Genomic DNA, 18,990 nt, shown 5'->3' with positions numbered 1-18,990 from the left:
ACGGACTTACACATCCGATTCAGAGATAGAAAACCCTTCCAAGAGACTTCCAGACATCCATACCTATGGTTGTGTTCAACAGCAGGCGTCTGATTGGGGAACCAGCATGGTTGATGTTTGTACCTCTCGATAGTGGCCCACCGACATTATGACTACAATCTTTGACTCATCCGGCGAGCTTCATGACTTGGTTATAGGCTATTGAATGGTAATGACCTAGACAGGCAGGGTAGATGCCCGTAAGTCAAAGACAAGACAGGTTCCATAATATCTTACCTGAGGGGCCAGAGACATAGGCATAACGGGTAGGTGCCCTACCTTAGGTAGGTATATGATAGCCTATCGCCGTGGTCGCGGTCAGTGGCAGCTTAGGACCCCGCCGCGGTCACGAGTCGGAGGTCGGAGCCAACCGCTACCCCTCCACCACCCGCTTAGGTATCCATTGTCCTCTGGTTCTTATCCCACTTTGGAGTGCTAGTGCATGCGATTACCCGATACTGCGATAGCTCCTGCATCATAATTCTGCCGTTGTCTCTGGGGAATTGCTGGATCTCTGTTTTCTTTTTTTCTTTTCTTGGGGGAAGGGCTCTACAGAACTCCACGGTAGGGTTCAACACGCTTCTCAATATGGCTGGTATGTACTCTTTGAAGCCTCTTCCCCCGAACGGATATGGTAATTTCAATTCACGCTGGTAAGCTACCCCTCATTCCTCATAGAAGGCCAAGTTCTTCTCCCATCCTATAGCGTATAGCTTCGTGCTTCGTAATGTGCTGACAGTTTGCCGTAATCAGACACAAGCCTTGTTGAATCCAAAAGACCCGACGTCCGCCTCAACCTCCCCAAAAAGAGGCCCCACGTTCTCGCTCCACGATGGTGACACCGACTCTGACGGCGAATTGGGTGCGCTGGACTCTCGAGGCGACAATAGCTCCGAGGGGTCAGGGGGGCAAACTCCCGGTGATGCACCCGCGTCAGATGCAAACCCTTTGTCGCCCCATGGCCAGGAACACGATGGAGCGAGTCTGCAAGACGGCATGCTTCCTCGGGACCTCCCCACAAGGACCGCCTTCTACGACCCTGTTGCGGACCGCCAGATGAGCCAGACTGACGCCAAATTGTTTTACCAACGTAGCCAGGTTGGTCAGCTGAAGACGGGCAGTGGTGTGTGGTCTCAAGGCCATGCGACACCCCACGGAAGCCCAGTCATTGTCGGCTCTGAGCATCGTGACGTTTCTGCCGGCACTCGGAATCTCGACCATCCGATGGACTCATCTCCCCTAGGTAAAGGACAGGGTCAAGTGAGAGGCAAAGCTGCGGCACACGAAGAAATGATGCTGCCGGAACCGACGCAGCAGCAGCAGCAGGCTGCCAGTGCAGAGCATTTCTCGCCTCCGCGGAAACAGCCTTTCCACGAAGTCGACCCCAGGCTTCTGAATAGTGAGTTCAGCAATCTGGGCCTGGGCCACGAGCCTGGCCCAAGTATTGGCATTACGAACCAGCCTGCTGCCCTTGGTGTTGCTGCCTTTTCAGATACCGATCCGCACATTACGGCCGAGCTCAGTGCTATCTCGAAGAATATCCAGAGCATCATGGACCTACGAGAGAGGTACATCGGACTTTCTCTCCAAAGGCCCGATGACAATCCTAGGGATGATCCTACTTGGTCGATATACCCACCTCCTCCCCAGCCAGCTTGGGGAGCCGAGCACGCAAGAGCTGCGGTTTCTGTCGAGCATACCACTAGCAACGCCAATAGCTTGAATGGCAGCATGGTCTTGCCATCATCTGCCACAGCGGCAAGTGACCACACAGGCCGCCGGGCACAGGATTCCGAAGCTAAGCCCACATCGAAGAAGCGGAAGCCTGGCCAAGACATTGGAGAAGACTTCGATATGCAGGACCTGCTCCCAGTCCCCTCCGCCGACAAGATGACGTTTAAGCTTGACGATAGTGGTGTCTATCAAGTATTCGATGACGCAGAGGCCGAGGCGAGAGGAAATCCGGTTATTCGGGTTCCTACTATCCGAGAGTTTTACATGGACCTGGATCAAATTCTGAGCATTTCCTCAGACGGACCAAGCAAGAGTTTCGCATTCCGTCGACTCCAGTATCTCGAAGGCAAATTCAATCTTTACGCCCTCCTCAACGAGTACCAGGAGACTGCGGACAGCAAAAAAGTCCCCCACAGAGACTTTTACAATGTGCGCAAGGTTGACACCCACGTTCACCACTCTGCTTGCATGAACCAAAAACATCTCCTGCGTTTCATCAAGAGCAAGATGAAGAAGTGCCCGGACGAGGTTGTGCTTTTCCGCGACGACAGGCACCTAACTCTAGCGGAGGTGTTCCAGAGTATCAACCTCACCGCATACGACCTTTCCATTGACACTCTAGATATGCATGTAAGTTTTTGTACTGGAGCCTATTTTTTTCTTGATACGTTCTGAACCTAATGACTAATACCTATCGAAAGGCGCACACGGATTCGTTCCACAGATTTGACAAGTTCAATCTCAAGTACAATCCAATTGGCGAATCCCGGCTTCGTACAATCTTCCTCAAGACAGACAACTTCATCAATGGCCGCTATTTGGCAGAAATCACCAAGGAGGTCATTGCTGATCTTGAATCGAGCAAATACCAGATGGTTGAATGGCGCATCTCCATTTACGGAAAGTCCCTTGACGAATGGGATAAGCTTGCGGCCTGGGTTGTTGACAACAAGCTTTTCTCCCACAACGTACGATGGCTCATTCAGATTCCTCGTTTGTACGATGTGTACAAGGCCAGCGGGCTCATGGACACTTTCGAACAGGTGGTCAAAAATGTCTTCGAGCCCCTGTTCGAAGTCTCAAGAGATCCCTCGAGCCACCCGAAGCTGCATGTCTTCCTGCAGAGGGTGATTGGGTTCGACAGTGTCGACGACGAGAGCAAAATTGAGCGGCGCCTGTTCAAGAAGTTTCCCGTGCCTAAGGTTTGGGACTCGAAGCAAAACCCTCCCTACAGTTACTGGCTTTATTACCTGTTCTCCAACATGTCATCGCTCAACGCACTGCGCCAACGTCGGGGTTTCAACACGTTCGTGCTACGACCACACTGTGGTGAGGCTGGTGACAGCGAGCATCTGGCTGTGGCTCTCCTTTGTTGCCACAGCATCAGTCATGGTCTCCTGCTACGCAAGGTTCCGCTTCTGCAGTACATTTTCTACCTTGAACAGATTGGCATCGCCATGTCGCCGCTGAGCAACAACGCTTTATTCCTTGCTTATGAGAGGAACCCGTTTTACCAGTACTTCCGCCGGGGTCTCAATGTCTCGTTGTCGACGGACGATCCACTTCAATTCGCTTTTACAAAGGAGCCTCTCATGGAGGAGTACGCCGTGGCAGCCCAGATCTACAAGCTAAGCCCCGTGGACATGTGTGAACTCGCAAAGAATTCAGTCAAGCAGAGCGGCTTCGAAAGTGCGATTAAGGAGCAGTGGCTTGGACCTAACTTCAAGCTTCCGGGCAAGGCAGGTAACGCCATGGTTAAAACCAATGTGCCTGATCGTAGGGAAGAATTCAGATACCAGACCCTGAGAGAGGAGCATGACATGTAAGCATCACGGTGGCGGAACTCCGACCAAGATCCAGGAGCATGCTAACGGGTAGTAGGCTTCACAAGTACATCAACTACGGTGCCAATGAAACCTCTGACTCGGCCGTCACAGCTGACCAGCAGAGTGTGGCCCAAAGCATCATCGGTGGACACCACCCAGCAGTGCAACGCGGGCCGGCCAGCGCGGGTGTTGACAGTGCCGCGGGTAACGGAGGTGGCACGCAGACAGCGGTGGGAGGACCCAACAGCGCAGCGGTCCTTGAAGATGATGTAGTTGCCTCCCCTGCCAGTCTCGCACCTTCTGGAGAAGCGTCGTGGTCAACTGACGGCCACACCTCGGGACGAGATCCTAAATTGTTTCCTGGTGTTTTCAGCCGGGGTAGAACAGGGAGCAGCCAGTGAGGTGACTGGCTGCGCTGACGTGGTGAAAGAGATGGGGAAAACAATCTGAGTCCGACATGGCGGATTGCAGATCGGAGACAAGGTTAAGGGGAAGCATTGGCTAATGCATTAAGATACCTGGATATAAGACATTTCTGCGGATATTCACGAAACCATTCATGTGTGCGATAGTGAGTGATTTGATCGCTTGTTCAAACAAGGTGAACTGCCATGTTGCGGAGTGTTTTGATCTTCGGCCCGCAGTGATCTTAACCTCATGAGCCAGAAATACCCGTCTCTGACAAGGCCATGGGACAGATGTCCAAATTATGAACCGCTCTCTGTGGCAGTGTCCCATATCGGGCAGCGAAGCACGGGGGAGAGCCATTCGGGCCGCAGAGATGAGGTTCACTGAGCTTAGGGTGCCTCGAGGCGCAACACCGGGCATGGCACATTCCAATTTGAGGAAGGGCGTTGCGGGATGTAAATATTGCCATGGAAAGGTTATCACTGCGTCGAATTATATCACAATGAGGAAACATGCAATGAGGAAGGTCCATTGACATTCTTCTGCGAAACAACATGGATAGAGTACCTATGCTGAGGAACATGCGCGCCAACCTGACGGATGACGCATGTGTATGTGTGTATATGCATCTACCCGTATTTTCGAGTCTTCCGGTATGGGTGAACAGCCAGGTACCTGCCAGGTTTCTAACAATGACGGCGGCAGTGACGGATAACGGAGCCCCCCACCCAACTTTGCCTGCCACCCTGATTAGGTACAAAGTACCTCAAGGTATCTTCATCTTCCACCCTCCCCATGGCGCTGCTCGCAGTCCAGCTCAGCACCCAGAGCGTACCTAGGTAGGTTACCATTGTCATGCTCCACACCGGGCCAGTCTCACTCAGCGTACCGGTTCCAAGTCCAGCTCCTCCGGTTCCTAGTGCCCATGTATCACAGCCACGACACCTCCACCATCATCGCATATGGCAATAATAGTGTCTAACGGATAACCGCAACTACCTGAGCACCCGCCACGATAATCACGTCTCCATCTCCCATTCCACCTTCTACCTTCCACCGATACGCCTTTGCTCGGTCAAGCTACCTTATTCCTTCAACCACCATCTTGCCTATCACATTAAATCAACAATCAATTCCTGTGGTACTGCACAAGCTGCCAAATCCCTGCAGCCGCAGTTACCGCCAGTCAAGCTCAACTCGCCTTCATTCATCATCTGTACCCACGAACCCACGAACTGATGCGATCGCGATACCTGATGACTTGTGAGTTTATTAAGAATATCTTTATGGCAATTGTTTCGCGCTGTATTTAGTCCCGTCCACGCTCTCTGTACTTGCCTATCCTCCTCTGCTCCGCGACATTGTCTAGGTAGTCTATGGCAGATGTCATCGTACGGCATTGCCTATCCGTTCCCCAATGCTCGATATATCTTCACTGACCCGGCCCTCTTGAACGTTTGGCTGTCTAGCTGTTTGGCGGCTCTGAAGTTGACCTCGGCCCATTGTGTCTTTAGGAGCCTTTCAACGCCAATCATTGCGAGTTTTGAACCGTTGCCCATCCGCGGGGACGCCGGCAGCCAGCAGCGGCTTCTCCCCATACTGCCCTTCAGCTAGAAGTACGACACCCTCAACCACCCACTCGAACTGCGATCCTTCCATCTCATGATACGCGGATTTCCCCGCACATAAACGCCTGCGCGATCATTTACCCTACTCGCGAATATTCCGGCGCACAGAAGCCCACGAAGCCCCGCCAACATGGGATTCTTAGGAGTCTATAAGGCCGTCTATGACTACCTTCCCCAAGCCGAAGGCGAGCTTGCCATCAACGATGGGGATATTCTCTACGTGCTTGAGAAGAACGCCGAGGATGATTGGTGGAAAGCAAAGAAGAAGGCTAGTGCCGACGACGAAGAAGAACCCGAAGGTCTCGTTCCGAATAATTATGTAGAAGAAGTAGGCGCACCTGAGGCCGCTCCCACCGAGGCTTCATTCAGCGTAGCGATGTGTATACTAACTTCATCTCAGGCACAACCTGTCGCAAAGGCGCGCGCTCTGTTTGAATATACTAGGCAAACAGACGAGGAGCTTTCCTTCCCCGAAGATGCTGTCCTCGACGTCTACGACACATCGGACCCTGACTGGATTCTGGTCGGTCTAGATGACGATTATGGCTTCGTACCTGCCAATTACATTGAAGTTGGCGAAGCAGAGGATACTGCGGCTCAACCTTCGCCGCCTCCGACGTTACCGTCACGCACAAGTTCTGCTTCTGCTGTCACGGAAAGCTATTCGGAGAGGCCGGAGTCTGCCTACACACCAACCAACTCTAACGATAACAATCCCGCGGCGGCTCTGGCAGGTGTAATGGCGGGTCGTTCCGTCCCTCCACCGCGCGCTGCTACTCCCCCAATGTCACCGCAGTCCCCAGCATCAGAGCCATCGGATGAGGAGCCGGTTAGAAGCCCGGCTCTGCCCGCCCGTCCAATTTCACAGGTCGCACCGGCACCCGCACGTATCCAATCTCAAAGATCGATTGACACCCGTCTGTATGACCAGGAACCCGAAGTCGAAGAACCACCTTATCGTGCGCCTGGTGGATTCCACATGTACAATATCAACGAGATGGTATCCGTGATGGGCAAGCGGAAAAAGATGCCCACCACTCTAGGTATCAATCTAGCAACTGGGAACATATTGATTGCCCCGGAGCGTGCCCAGGATGGTCCCTCACAAGAGTGGACAGCGGAGAAGATGACCCATTACTCTCGCGAGGGTAAGCACGTGTTCTTGGAACTTGTCAGGCCGAGCAAAAGCGTAGATTTCCATGCTGGAGCCAAAGATACAGCTGAAGAGATTGTGGGCGCTCTAGGCGAACTAGCCGGTGCCGTCAGAGCAGAGGGACTCCGAGAGGTTATTCTTGCCGGCTCAGGAAAGGCACAGAAGAAAGGTCAAGTGCTTTACGATTTTATGGCTCAAGGCGACGACGAGGTCACTGTTGCCGTTGGTGACGATGTCATCATAATCGACGATACCAAGAGCGAAGAATGGTGGCAGGTTCGGCGTGTTAAAAACGGCAAGGAGGGCGTCGTCCCGAGTAGTTATATCGAGGTCACAGGCTCCATCGCCCCACCCGCCAGCAACACCGGATTGAACGCGGCGAAGTCAACCGTCGAACAGAACCGCTTGGAAGAGATCAGGTTGACAAAGGAGGCTGTCAAAGCGGCTCAGAGGGACAGCTCACAGCAGGTAGGGCCAGGAATGCCTCTACCAAAGCGAGGCAGCAGTCTTATGGCAAGAGAAAATGGTAATAACTATGGGCAGCGGAGCAAACGCGAAAACGGACGTGGCGAAGGCGGCAGTCAAGGCCGATCCGGCAAATCTAGTAAGCAATGACCCTCAGTCTTAGGTTCTGGTGTACACTCTGTACTAACACTATTGTTACAGAGCCGGATCCCGCCAAAGTGCGGACGTGGACGGACCGATCGAAGTCTTTCAGCGTCGACGCACAGTTCCTCGGACTCAAGGACGGCAAGATCAATCTGCATAAGATGAATGGCGTCAAGATTGCAGTTCCTGTGGCAAAAATGTCAGTGGAGGACCTCGAATACGTCGAACGTGCTACGGGCATTTCACTGGACGAAGACAAGCCATTGTCGAATGTCAAGAAAGCCAGGGCCTCACAAGCCAGAAACTCGCCGCCTGCAGGAATCGGCGCCTCAGTTGGACAATCGCAGAAGCCCGAGTACGATTGGTTCCAGTTCTTCCTCACTTGCGATGTTGCCGTAGGCTTGTGCGAGCGATATGCACAGGCCTTCGCCAAGGACTCGATGGATGAAAGTGTACTTCCAGACGTTGACGCCTCGGTGCTTCGTAATCTGGGTCTTCGCGAAGGAGATATACTAAAAGTTATGCGTACACTGGACCAGAAGTTTGGCCGAGTGAAGAACGGCGCTGACAAGGCAAATGGAGAAGGCGACGGGGCTTCTGGAGGTCTCTTCTCTGGTCCTGGCGGGGCTCTCCGGAACAACACCAGAAAAGGCAGACCGGCACCCGCAGTGCAAACGAGTGATGTCGTGGACCCCAAGGCATTCACTGCAAAGGGGTCCAGCCCGAGCGAAGACACCGACTCCAAGTCGCCTGCCTCTGCTTCAACAGCGACGGCCAAGACGATTAGTGGTTTTGATGATGATGCATGGGATGTGAAGCCCGCAAAGCAACCTCAAGAGCCCCCTCGCCCTGCCGCAGTTCCTACTCCGGCTTCAACTCAACCACCGGAACAACAGACACCGCCCCCTCAAGTGCCTGCTCTCACTGGCTCCATGCAGGAATTGTCACTGCTGTCGAAGCCTCTGGAGCCGCAACGGACAGCCCAGCCGCCGGCGCCAAGCCCGGTCGTTGTTCAACCACCGGCACCGGTGCAGGCGCCTCAACCCACTGGAGCTACGCCGTCATTCTTTGATACCATCAGGCCGAGTTCTACAGGCCTGCCGACATCCCAGCAAGCTACACAGCGGCAAAGGCCAGCCCCGCCTCCGTCTATGGCGAACACTGGCTCGCTGATGCTGCCACCGCCGTCGAGACCATTGTCAGCACCTCAGACTGCTCAGCAGAGCGCCTTCGCGCCACCGCCTCTGATGCCTCAAATGACTGGCGTTTCCCACCAAACTTTCCAGACTCAGGTGGCACCGCCAGGGCAGAGCATGAATGACCTGAATCAAGCACGTTTGCAGCAGCAGTATACCATGCAACAGCAGCAACAGCAACAACCACAAATGCCACAGCAGCAGATGAATGCCTATCCCGTACCTCAGCAGCAACCAGTCCCGGGGGTGATGGGCTTCAACCCTGGCATGCAGCAGACTGGTGGACAGTTTATGCAGTCGATGCAGCAGCCAATGATGACAGGCGCGCCTTCTCAAAGCCCTTTCGCGGATCCTCAAAGGCAAAGCCAGTTCTCCCCAATGCAGGCGCAACCTACCGGCTTTCCTGGTCAGTTCGGACAGCTCCAGGGTTTCAATGCGCAACCCACCGGAAGCATCAACTCATTCTTGCCCCCTGCCATGGAGCCGCAAAGAACCGGCATGCCTGGCTTCCAACCGCAGCAAACTGGCATGAGAGGATTCAACAATATGGGCAGCGCCGGGCTTCAAGCACCGGTGCAGCCTTTGCAGCCTCAGAAGACAGGTCCTCCTCCGCCGGTTCGCTTCGGAGTTACAGGCGACGCAAAGAAGTTGATGCCGCAGGCTACAGGCCGGCGGGCCAATCTCTCACAAGCAAGTCAGTTTACACATTCTCATCTACAGGGTTCCTGCAGGATTTTGCTAACTGGAATATCTAGCTCCCAACAACCCCTTCGGTTTCTAATTGCATATCCATCTCCGTTCTTGATGGACTCGTCTTCAGGATTGGAGCGAGCGAATCAACTGGCCGCATTTCCCCCTTTCTAAACACACGCTGCATAGCATAGGTGCCATGTGTGTTTACCACCGTCTTACCAGTGTACGTGCATAGATGTACTTAATACTACTTCTTTGACCTTGCTTTCGGCATCAATGTGAAGCTCGTGATGATTCAAGCCGTCGCTCTAGTAAGTTTGGCTTTGAAGAGCATGGCAAAGTCAAGCAGGAGATGGGAGGCATGTAGGCAGTGCTGAAGGATGAGACAGAAAAAGGCTGTGTCTTTCAAGCTGGTGTGTCTGAACAGCGCAAGTTAAACGAAATACTGATCTATAGATTATGTAAAACAATAAGCAGTAAGTCACCTGCCACCCACATGCAAAGATTGGGCAGCATCCTACCGTATATTTGTACACTTCCTGGTTCCGCCCAGGGCTGTTATCATTCAGCTTCCTCACACAAAACGCTGTCAAAGTTGGGAAGCACTCTTCGACACACGACGACATGCAAATGGCCCGCCCCTTCCCCTAGAATCGCTCTATGCCTTGCGCCGACGGGCTTGAGTTGCGGGTGATGCTGCTGTGGCCTTGGCAGTAGAGGGCTCGATCGTAGCTTGCTTGTCTGTTGACTTCGCCGGCTGGAATCTCTTCCGAACCGCGCGAATCATCATGATGAACCAGTAGAAGTTCAAGCTGTTGAGAGTCATATTGCTCATCAGGTACGTCACGGCTAGCCAAGTTGGCACCGTTGATGTCGCCGTCGCAAATCTCATAACACCAGTCGGAGCGAGCACCGCGCCTGTTTCCGGAGAAATCTCTTTGGACAGGACGGGATGTGCATTGATTGCAGCGTAGATGTCCGAAAAGACCTTGACAGACTGGTATGTTCCGTATACGAGGCGGCAGGAGAAGAACGTGAATAAGAGCATGAGGCCGTTGTAGAGTTGCGCGCGAGACCCAGTCATTCCCAGCTTGTCAAAGAACCAGTGGATGTTGAGGAAGGGCGTGGATAGCTCCCATAGGATGAAGATGCAACCATAGTAGTTGAGAAAGGGTCGCTGATTGATTGACAGAGGTCAGCGAGAGAGACATGACTATAGAGCACTTCGTCCGAGGCAGACTTACGAATCCAAGAGAGAAGACAAACAGGGCGCTGACAGCATGAGCCAAAGTGCCGAGTCCAAAGACATCCATGTTGAGACTCGTGACGACCAAATCCCACAGGAAGTAGCCAGCGGCAAGGCCCTGGATCATACCGGCAGCACCAGTGTATCCCCACATGCGGGCTTGCCAGTCCATCGTGCTACGCTCCTCATCAACCAACATGACCCAGAGGGCCAAGCCATTGATGAGAAGGCTCTGGACAAGAGAGACGACATGGGCGTCCCAGTTTATGCGTCTCTTACGGGGTAGATCGAGGTATTTGCGGCCCACTATCAATCGCGACAGTAACGGAGACACGGGGTAGTAAATGACCGAGTAGAGAAGGGCTGAGGCGAGAACTTCGTGGATGTGGATCGGCAGTGTCGGCAGCGAGAAGTAGTCAGCAAAGGGCTGAGTCGCCTTGACGAGCCATGGCAGTGGCTCGAGAAAGAAAGGATCTTTCATTCTTTGTGTTGACGCCTTGATTCGAGTTCAGCTATCTGCTTCTGCTGTGGAGGGTCTTGAAAGCTGCTTCGGTTCGGGAGTGACAGGAGACTGTGGTATACTGGGGAGACGGACGAGAGTGGGCTGCGTGGCTTGATTGCGGCGCTGGACGTTTGGGATGTCTTCCTTTTCAAGGTATTCTTCGACAGGAAGATTCTGTCACCGGATCGATTTGTCAGTCTATCAAATGCTTAAGGTGAACGAGACAAGATAAACAAACGTGAGCAATGAGTGAGTGGTTCAAGGTCTCGTGTGGCTATGAGGCAGGCGAGGTAAAGCAGGGGTCGGCGCGCGGGGAGCAGACGGATTGTTGGGGAAGCTAAGCTTGATGGAGGAGGACCCTTGAAGACTTGTAGCACCTGGCCACCCGCCAGCTGCGTCGTGACTTTAAGAGGTGCCCTGAGTTGAGCACTGGGCACAGAGGTGGGGGCGGCCGTGAGCACAGGTTCACAGACAAGAAGTGTTTCTCAGGCAGTTGTTTTCGAGGCCGTTTCCGCCTGCGCCCTAACTTTGTCTTTTTATTAGCTACCTTGCGCGTCAGCTGCACTATGGTTAGGGGTCGTGGGATGCTATGGCCAGAACTAGCTGTCCGTCTCATGATGGCATCACACGCCTAGGTAGCGCAGTGTAGTTGATCGAGGCGGTGCTATGAAGTGAACCGTAGTAAAGGAAATCGGCGGGGGACTGGCCCCAGTTCCAACCCTTTATTGCTTGGGTACGGGATCCGTACATACTGCAATATGAATACTGAAATAATCAGTAATCAGCGCCCAGGAGGTTCAAACATTCCTGCGCACGCGGCCATCCGTGCTGGTGCACTTGTGTCCGATCTTGAATGCTACCTACCCAAGCGATTTCTCCAATAGCATGGTGCCTAGACTGTGGGGAGGCCAGGTGAGACCAACAGCATACCTAGCTGGACTCCTCGCTTTAAATGGTTTTCTGCTTAAATTCATCGGCATAGCTTTCGGTAACAGGGTAGGTACTCAAGCTATGGTACCCTACACTACCTTAGTCAGGTGGATGCCTTTCGGTGTGCACCTACCAAGCTACCTTATCTTGAGGTAGCCTGCTGGTGGTGCCACCACTTGCTCCTGCCCCAAAGTGACAGAAAACCCCTTGTTCTATCCAATGACCTCTACCTGCTGCCCGAGGTAGTTATCAACAGCAACTTTCCAATGTGAACAAGCCGCCAATATGGCTGATGTTCTCCTTGATTTACTCGATGCTCGGCAGTCTACGAGCCTCGATACCGACGCCAATGCTCTGTTCAACCCGACAACTAGGTCAACCAAGCTCGCATACCTGTCCCACCTCGCTGATCAGAGTCCGGAAGCACTAGCCTCGACTGAGCCTCAATCCCTGGCCCAGACATCACATTCACTTCTCCTCTCGCTCCAAGGGGTCTCAAAGCGCTCTCACAAATCCATCATCGACTCGGCTTCAAACCACACTGGCCTGACCCGCGCATTGCCCACTCTTGTTGCAGACACGGCAGACCTGCGCAATGCTATTCCCAAGCTCGAATCAGAGGCCCTGCGCTTTTCCACCATCTACAGTAAATCCAGGGACAACGAGGACTTGGCCGAAAGGAAACGCGCCTTACTGCTACTGCGCAATGTTGAACGTCTCGTCGACGTGCTGGAACTTCCTACTCTCCTCTCTTCCGCCATCAATACTGTTCCTGCTAATTACGCGTCCGCTCTCGATCTCAATGCCCACATTCGGAGACTTCATGGCTTGTATTCATCTTCGCCGCTGGTCGACCTCGTTTCCCAACAAGCTGACGAGGCCATCGTGAAGATGACGGCCGATCTCATCGCTGCGCTCAAGTCCCCTGGACTCAAGCTGGCCGCATCACTGCGAACGATCAGCTGGCTCAGAAGAGTGCTTCCGGACATGTCTTCAATGAGCTCCACGAGCCGCGGTTCTCAGGAACACACCCTCTCACTACTTTTCCTCTGTTGCCGCGTAGCCACCTTGGACGCTACCTTGGGAGCTTTACAACCCCTTCGTGAGCTAGCTGATGACGAGAGGCAGAGGCAACAGAGCGCCAATCAACAGTCCTGGTCAGGCGGGCAGCAGACAGAAAAGTATCTCAAACGCTATGTCGAGATCTTCCGTGAGCAGAGCTTCAGCGTTGTCTCCATGTTCAAGAGCATATTTCCCAGCACTGGATATCAGACCGGAACTACTTACGACGACGAGGATCCTTTTAGACCCATGCCATCAACGCTATCGACATTCCCACTTCATCTTGTGGAGATGCTTCTCGAAACCTTGACAATATATCTTCCGGTTGTGAAAGACCAAGCAGCAAGGGATAGTATCCTCACTCAAGTTTTGTACTGTTCAGGGAGTTTGGGCAGGCTCGGAGGTGATTTTGGGATGCTCTTGGCAACCTTGGGGGACGAACACGAAGTAACGAAACAGTCTGAATGGGTTGACATAGTCAAGAGGCACCGATTACTTTCTGGACGCCTTGAATCGGTTATCGGCGACTTCAAGGCGACAGGGGCCAAAGAGGCGTAAGTCCCGAGTTGTTGCTAGTCGTGGTAACGTGCTCGGGGCACGTTCAAAGGAGGATGACTACAAAGGCGGAAGGCAGGGTCGAAGGCAAGGTGGAAGGCGAGTCCACAAAGCGGAAAATCATCTCCACCTCATGAAAAGGAGGTTCGACAGCATGTTAGTCATCGTAAGCAGTTGGCATTATGTTTCTCGCTGCGCTCGAACAGCACCAAACCGGCAGACGAGAGCATTATGCTCTCGAGTAGCTCACCGGATACAACCAGAGGTTCATGTTTCTTCAACGTTGTGTGAGCAAACGTCGAGAATCGGGTCAGGAACGCCGGGCCTGCCGGAGGCTACCTGACCGGAAAGACCCGGTCGGACCCATAGGATTCATATGTATATAACCGTCATTACACCGATTATTGCTCCCTGACTTTCTGCTAAGCGTTGCCCGATACGGCTAGCGAGTCAGAAGCACCGACCTGCCTTGACGACCTTGCCTTGCCTCAACTTAGCTACATCATGTGCTTATGTAGATATCTAGCTACCCTGCCAGCCGTTCTGAAAAGTCATCACAACTTGTAATCATTCTTCCCTTCTCATTCTGCCTTGAAGTCCATCGCATCTGCTTAGGCAACCTGTATATTTAAGATAAGAACATCTTCGGTTATTGACGCAATGGCATTTGCTTGTAACACTCATTTCCACACATAAAACAAACTCGCCGCCGCACCACCCGATATTGCACCGCAGTTCGCCCAGTATCATCTCCCCGTCTAAAAGATACGACACCAGCTCTCTCAGAAGTCCCCATGTCTCAACAGACGACTCCGGGCCGCACAAAATCATGTAAGAAAAGGACAGGCACACTTATTCACCTGCCACTGTCTGGTCATACGCATGACTCCCTGCGAGCTGCCACTTTGAAATTCTTCTCTAAACTCACCTGTGATCGAGGCTGCGCTGACCTGTCCCTCTCCTCTCACAGCTCGACATTTCGTTGCTGGACTAGGTTCCGGCATTGCATCGGCAGTGCTGCTGCAACCGCTTGACCTACTCAAGACTCGTGTTCAACAATCTGGCCACCGATCACTGACGTCGTATCTCAGGGAGGTTGCCGCTGCTCCCAACAAGATCCAGACGCTTTGGCGCGGCACAATCCCGTCAGCCCTCAGGACCGGCTTCGGTTCGGCCCTCTACTTCACATCCCTCAACTCCATCCGCCAGCATGTGGCCCAGTCGCGCTTATTGAACCAAGCCGCCGGCAACAGGGCAGCACACTCGTCCTCACTACCGACGCTAACCCCATCGGCCAATCTGGTCGCCGGCGCCGTCGCCAGGACGTTTGCCGGATTTGTCCTCATGCCGTTGACCGTCATCAAGGTTCGATATGAATCCAATTTGTATTCCTACAAATCCCTTCTCGGCGCGTCTTCGGACATATACAGGACGAATGGTCCGCGAGGATTCTTTGCTGGCTTCGGTGCTACCGCCGTCCGTGATGCACCTTACGCGGGCATGTATGTATTGTTCTACGAGCTGCTCAAGAAGCAGCTTAGCAGTCTGTCTACTCGAAAAGACAGCCCCAATCCGGATCGCCCCGTCGCCATTACAACATCACATGCAACGCTAGTCAATTTCAGCTCTGCCGTCATGGCGGGTGGAGCGTGCTCCGTCATCTCGAATCCTTTCGATGCTATCAAAACGAGGATTCAACTGCAGCCAGCTGTTTACAGAAACATGTACCAGGCTTGCCAGAAGATGATTTCGGAAGAAGGTGTTCGGTCACTTATGGATGGTGTTGCGCTCCGCATGAGCAGAAAAGCAATGAGTTCAGCTTTGGCCTGGACTGTGTATGAAGAACTGATGAGAAGAGCTGAACGCACTTGGTCCTCAAACTTGACGACGACAACGACAGCGGAGCCATAGCGAATGCGCACTCCAACATACAATCCCAACTTGATCCACTGAAAGAAACCCAACGTCCCGCAAAGACGACTTGTACTAGTAGCCGATGGTATATATTCCCCCCGAGAAAGAACAAATAATCTGGGAAGCTCTAATAGAGCGTTGGGCATCTAAGATATCTTGTGTGGTGTGATTGTAGGATGTTGTCCCAGACACAAACACCCATCCTCGCCTTCGATGCGATAAGAAGTTTGATGTACTCGGTCCAAATGGCGACCAAAATGTCGCCTTTCCCCCCTCCTTTCCTTCCTCCCCCATTCCTCCTCAAATCATGCCGGTTTCGCTCCCGCAAGGTACATGAGGAGCGCGGGTGACTTGCTTCTCTTCCGGTCACTCTTCTTTCTGACCCATTCGAACTCTGGTTCGTGGCGGTGCGACTTCTTGTCTTCGATCTCGAGTACGAGCTTGGATGAGCGCTTCTCACGAATCGACCTGGTGTGTCTCCAAAGGGTATCTTGCTCCCATTCCGGCACCCATCGTCTGATGAGGACGTAATCAGGATCCTGAGATAAGTCAGCAGATGCAACAGAGGTCAGTCGCCTTCTGAGTATGCTTACAACATCCATTTCCCATTCAACCTGATATGTTCGCAAGGTTTCAATCGAAAGATGCTTCCGTGCCATACGCGTGTAGGTTGGGCGATTCCCAGCAATGAGCGCGTTTTCATGCTGGGCTGGTCTTTGTCGCGGTGGCTCCGGAATCTTCTCCTTCTTGAGGATGGCAGCAATAGCCTTGTCGTCAAGACCTGATTTACGTAGGTCCTCCTGGAGACGTCTTTGGTACTCCTTCTCGCGCTCCTCCTTCTCCTTCTTCTCCCTGGCTAGCTTGTCCAGCTCCTTTTGACGCTCTTCCTTGAGCCTTTGCTGAAATTCCTTTTCACGCTGTTCCTTTTCCTTCTTCTCTTGCGTAAGTCGATCTGCCTCCTTTCTCTTGTAGCGTTCTACGGCATCGGCAGCTTCCTTTTCTCGCTTCTTGGATAAGTCTGCCTTCCGCATGTCCTCTTGGTACTTTTCCAGCTCGATCTTGGTCTTGAAGCGCTGTTCTTCAGCAGCGCGAGCCTCCCGGGTTCGGATATCTTCGAGATCGCGCTTGGCACGTTGGAGCTCAGCTTCCTCCCGGAACTCCTTTTGAACCCGGCGTTCCTCTTTCTCACGAGCCTGACTGATTCTGAGTTCCGCCAGCTCTTGTCGAGCCCGTTCTGCCTCATAATCCTCCCGGGTCATGTAAGAGGATGAAGGTGAGCGGGAATGAGATGAGTGACCACGGGAGTGAGAACGGTGACGGCTGTGGTAGACCTGCATGTGGCGGTCGTCCTCATCATCGGAAGAATGTTCGTTGTAAATACGGTTGTTGATAATTACAGGAGCCGGGGCCGGAGCGGAGATGGAAGCCGGAGCGGGACCCGGTGGAGTGGAATGGCGCTCACGGGAACGCTCTCTTGACCGAGTGCGAGTGGTTATGACTGTGCGCTCAGGAGCCAAGAAGCTAGGCTGTTGACCTGCTGACGGGTAATAGTTCCTACTGGGTCTCGATCTCGCTTCAACATAGTGAACCTGTGAAGGCGACGGTGCCCGACGCCTCGAGACTCGTATGTCAAGGTCATCCGAATCGGAGTAGTAGCTGTTACTCATGGTGCCTAAAGCGCCGAACGGCTCAACAATGGTGCAAGTTAGGATGGTGTGGGCAGCAGCGGAGAGTGAGAATCAGAGGCTCAGTCGCTAGATACCTCTGTGAGCCTACGAAGTAGGAAACGAAAGGTTTTATGAGAGAAAACACAACGACGGCGAGCAACCAGAGGGAGGGACAGGTGGTTTAAGAGGGGTTGGGGGCGGAAGAGTACAACTCGATGGTCTTTTATGCTTTTTCTGGCTTAGGGTACTAGAGAAAGGTAAGAGCTGAAGGGGGGCGACGAGATGCGCGACATGAGGTAGTGGTCGCTGGTCGGTCGGCTTACATGGCTGGCATGGTAGAAAGGGGAGCCAGTGGTTGGATTGGCCATAGTGGGAGGATCGAGCCAGGTGGAGAGGATGGCCCACCAGGCCTAGGAGGGAAGCTAAGCGACCAGGTTAGGAGAGGGGGTTTGTACAGGATGACAGGGCCTAGTGTTCCAACACCGTCCGAAGAGGGAACCCAAGGTAAAGGTAAGCGTGATTTAAAAGAAGAAAAATGCTGAGGTACCTAAAGGAGGGTAAGGTAGGGTACCTACCTACCTCACGAAGTTGCTGTGAATGAGGGGCTGTGATGTGGGAGCGGTGTCGCGGGGGCAGCGACCGCTATGATAACTAGTAGGTAGTTCGAGATGGGAAGAAAACGGGCTGAGGTTGTCTACCTAGGTACACTCAACAGGCGGACGCCAACGCCACAGGATCATATGCCGGCGTCATAAATTACAACCCTTGGTCAATGGAAAGAGTATCAGGCGTACGCGCCTAGCAATTTGAGCCTGACATCTTCGAAGAGGACGCCGGACCAGAAACATTCACCTCGAGATGGTGTACTTTCCTCACTCCCATCTGTTAGTATATCGGGATCAATAGCGGGGCAGTCAGCATCAGCAAGGCACGGGGCCGACCGTTCATTCGTCGGTTCATCCGCACAACGGATGGATGACCGCCATCCCACCTGGAGGGCGAAGATGCGTTGATACGGATACCTAGTTCTGGACTTCTCGATATGTACTGGGTGCCTCCTTGACCTGACCTTCGTACATAGTTCGGCGCAGGGTGGCAGGTGGCAGGCATGGCAGGGGAGGTACGCAGATATCCTCCCATTCGAGGCCCGAAACGGCTTAGCCTGATGTCGTAGGGCTGCGCGATTGCTGACAGAGTGGGTTCGATGGCCTGTATCCGTATGTACGGAGTACTGAGCATGGACGGAGCACGTACGTAGCACGGAGAAGGACCTAGCAACCGTGCTGACCTACGCGCCTAGGTACCCAAGGTGCCTAAGGGAAGGATAAGGACCTACATGGTTTCAGTGGGCTTCTTATCTAAGGTACCTTGCCTAGGGAGCCTTACCACAGGGCGCTCGCTATAAACCCACGTCTCATATGGCAACTTGAGGTGTTTCCTGGTACGAATAGAAGCGAAATGGGTAGGTGGTGCTCTCAGAGCATCTTTTACCTTACTGTGGTACTTTGCCAGACCTTGGGTAGGGAGGCAAGGAGGGTAGGCACATGTTGTAGGCGGATGGCACTGCAAATCCCTTGTGGGGTCAAAGTCTCCAACCCCGGCCCCGACACCCCGGTCACCCCCTCACTTCTGAGTCCTCCAGCCATGAGCGGCAAGCCCTCACGTCTCCAGCAAACCGCCAACCATCCATCAACCCAACCCACCTTACCAGGCAGCCGTTTTTGGGCCCAGTCGTGGCATCTTGCGAGAACAGTCTGGCTGGCGCAGTGAAACATTTTACTCAGGCCATGAATTCCTTGCCCTGGCTAGGTGGTCAAACATGGACCAA

The 18,990-nt window shown here is 53.3% G+C and overlaps 5 protein-coding genes across 5 annotated transcripts; 3 read left to right on the top strand and 2 right to left on the bottom strand.

The window, feature by feature from the left end:
* Window positions 1-627: 627 nt before the first annotated feature.
* On the top strand, window positions 628-4,000 carry CPAR01_05002 (AMP deaminase; the record flags this gene model as incomplete). The annotated part of the gene is made up of 4 exons (XM_060489281.1): window positions 628-634; window positions 779-2,403; window positions 2,475-3,595; window positions 3,655-4,000. The coding sequence occupies 4 exons, from the start codon at window positions 628-630 to the stop codon at window positions 3,998-4,000; spliced, it is 3,099 nt and encodes a 1,032-aa protein (XP_060350747.1).
* Window positions 4,001-5,765: 1,765 nt separating this feature from the next.
* Window positions 5,766-9,374, top strand: CPAR01_05001 (SH3 domain-containing protein; the record flags this gene model as incomplete). The annotated part of the gene is made up of 4 exons (XM_060489280.1): window positions 5,766-5,963; window positions 6,036-7,392; window positions 7,455-9,287; window positions 9,349-9,374. 4 exons carry the CDS (start codon window positions 5,766-5,768, stop codon window positions 9,372-9,374), a joined length of 3,414 nt encoding a protein of 1,137 aa, XP_060350746.1.
* A 570-nt stretch (window positions 9,375-9,944) lies between these two features.
* Window positions 9,945-11,013, bottom strand: CPAR01_05000 (TLC domain-containing protein; the record flags this gene model as incomplete). The annotated part of the gene is made up of 2 exons (XM_060489279.1): window positions 9,945-10,463; window positions 10,531-11,013. 2 exons carry the CDS (start codon window positions 11,011-11,013, stop codon window positions 9,945-9,947), a joined length of 1,002 nt encoding a protein of 333 aa, XP_060350745.1.
* A 1,236-nt stretch (window positions 11,014-12,249) lies between these two features.
* On the top strand, window positions 12,250-15,492 carry CPAR01_04999 (Dor1-like family protein; the record flags this gene model as incomplete). The annotated part of the gene is made up of 3 exons (XM_060489278.1): window positions 12,250-13,580; window positions 13,788-13,866; window positions 14,521-15,492. 3 exons carry the CDS (start codon window positions 12,250-12,252, stop codon window positions 15,490-15,492), a joined length of 2,382 nt encoding a protein of 793 aa, XP_060350744.1.
* Window positions 15,493-15,800: 308 nt separating this feature from the next.
* Window positions 15,801-17,162, bottom strand: CPAR01_04998 (uncharacterized protein; the record flags this gene model as incomplete). Its single annotated transcript, XM_060489277.1, has 2 exons — window positions 15,801-16,034; window positions 16,089-17,162. 2 exons carry the CDS (start codon window positions 17,160-17,162, stop codon window positions 15,801-15,803), a joined length of 1,308 nt encoding a protein of 435 aa, XP_060350743.1.
* Window positions 17,163-18,990: the final 1,828 nt, after the last annotated feature.

The sequence above is a fragment of the Colletotrichum paranaense genome, assembly GCF_030867605.1.
Source record: "Colletotrichum paranaense strain IMI 384185 chromosome Unknown Scaffold_4.1, whole genome shotgun sequence".
NCBI lineage: Eukaryota > Fungi > Ascomycota > Sordariomycetes > Glomerellales > Glomerellaceae > Colletotrichum > Colletotrichum paranaense.
Note: the sequence above shows the minus strand (reverse complement) of the source record. Positions and strands in the feature narration are given on the sequence as shown.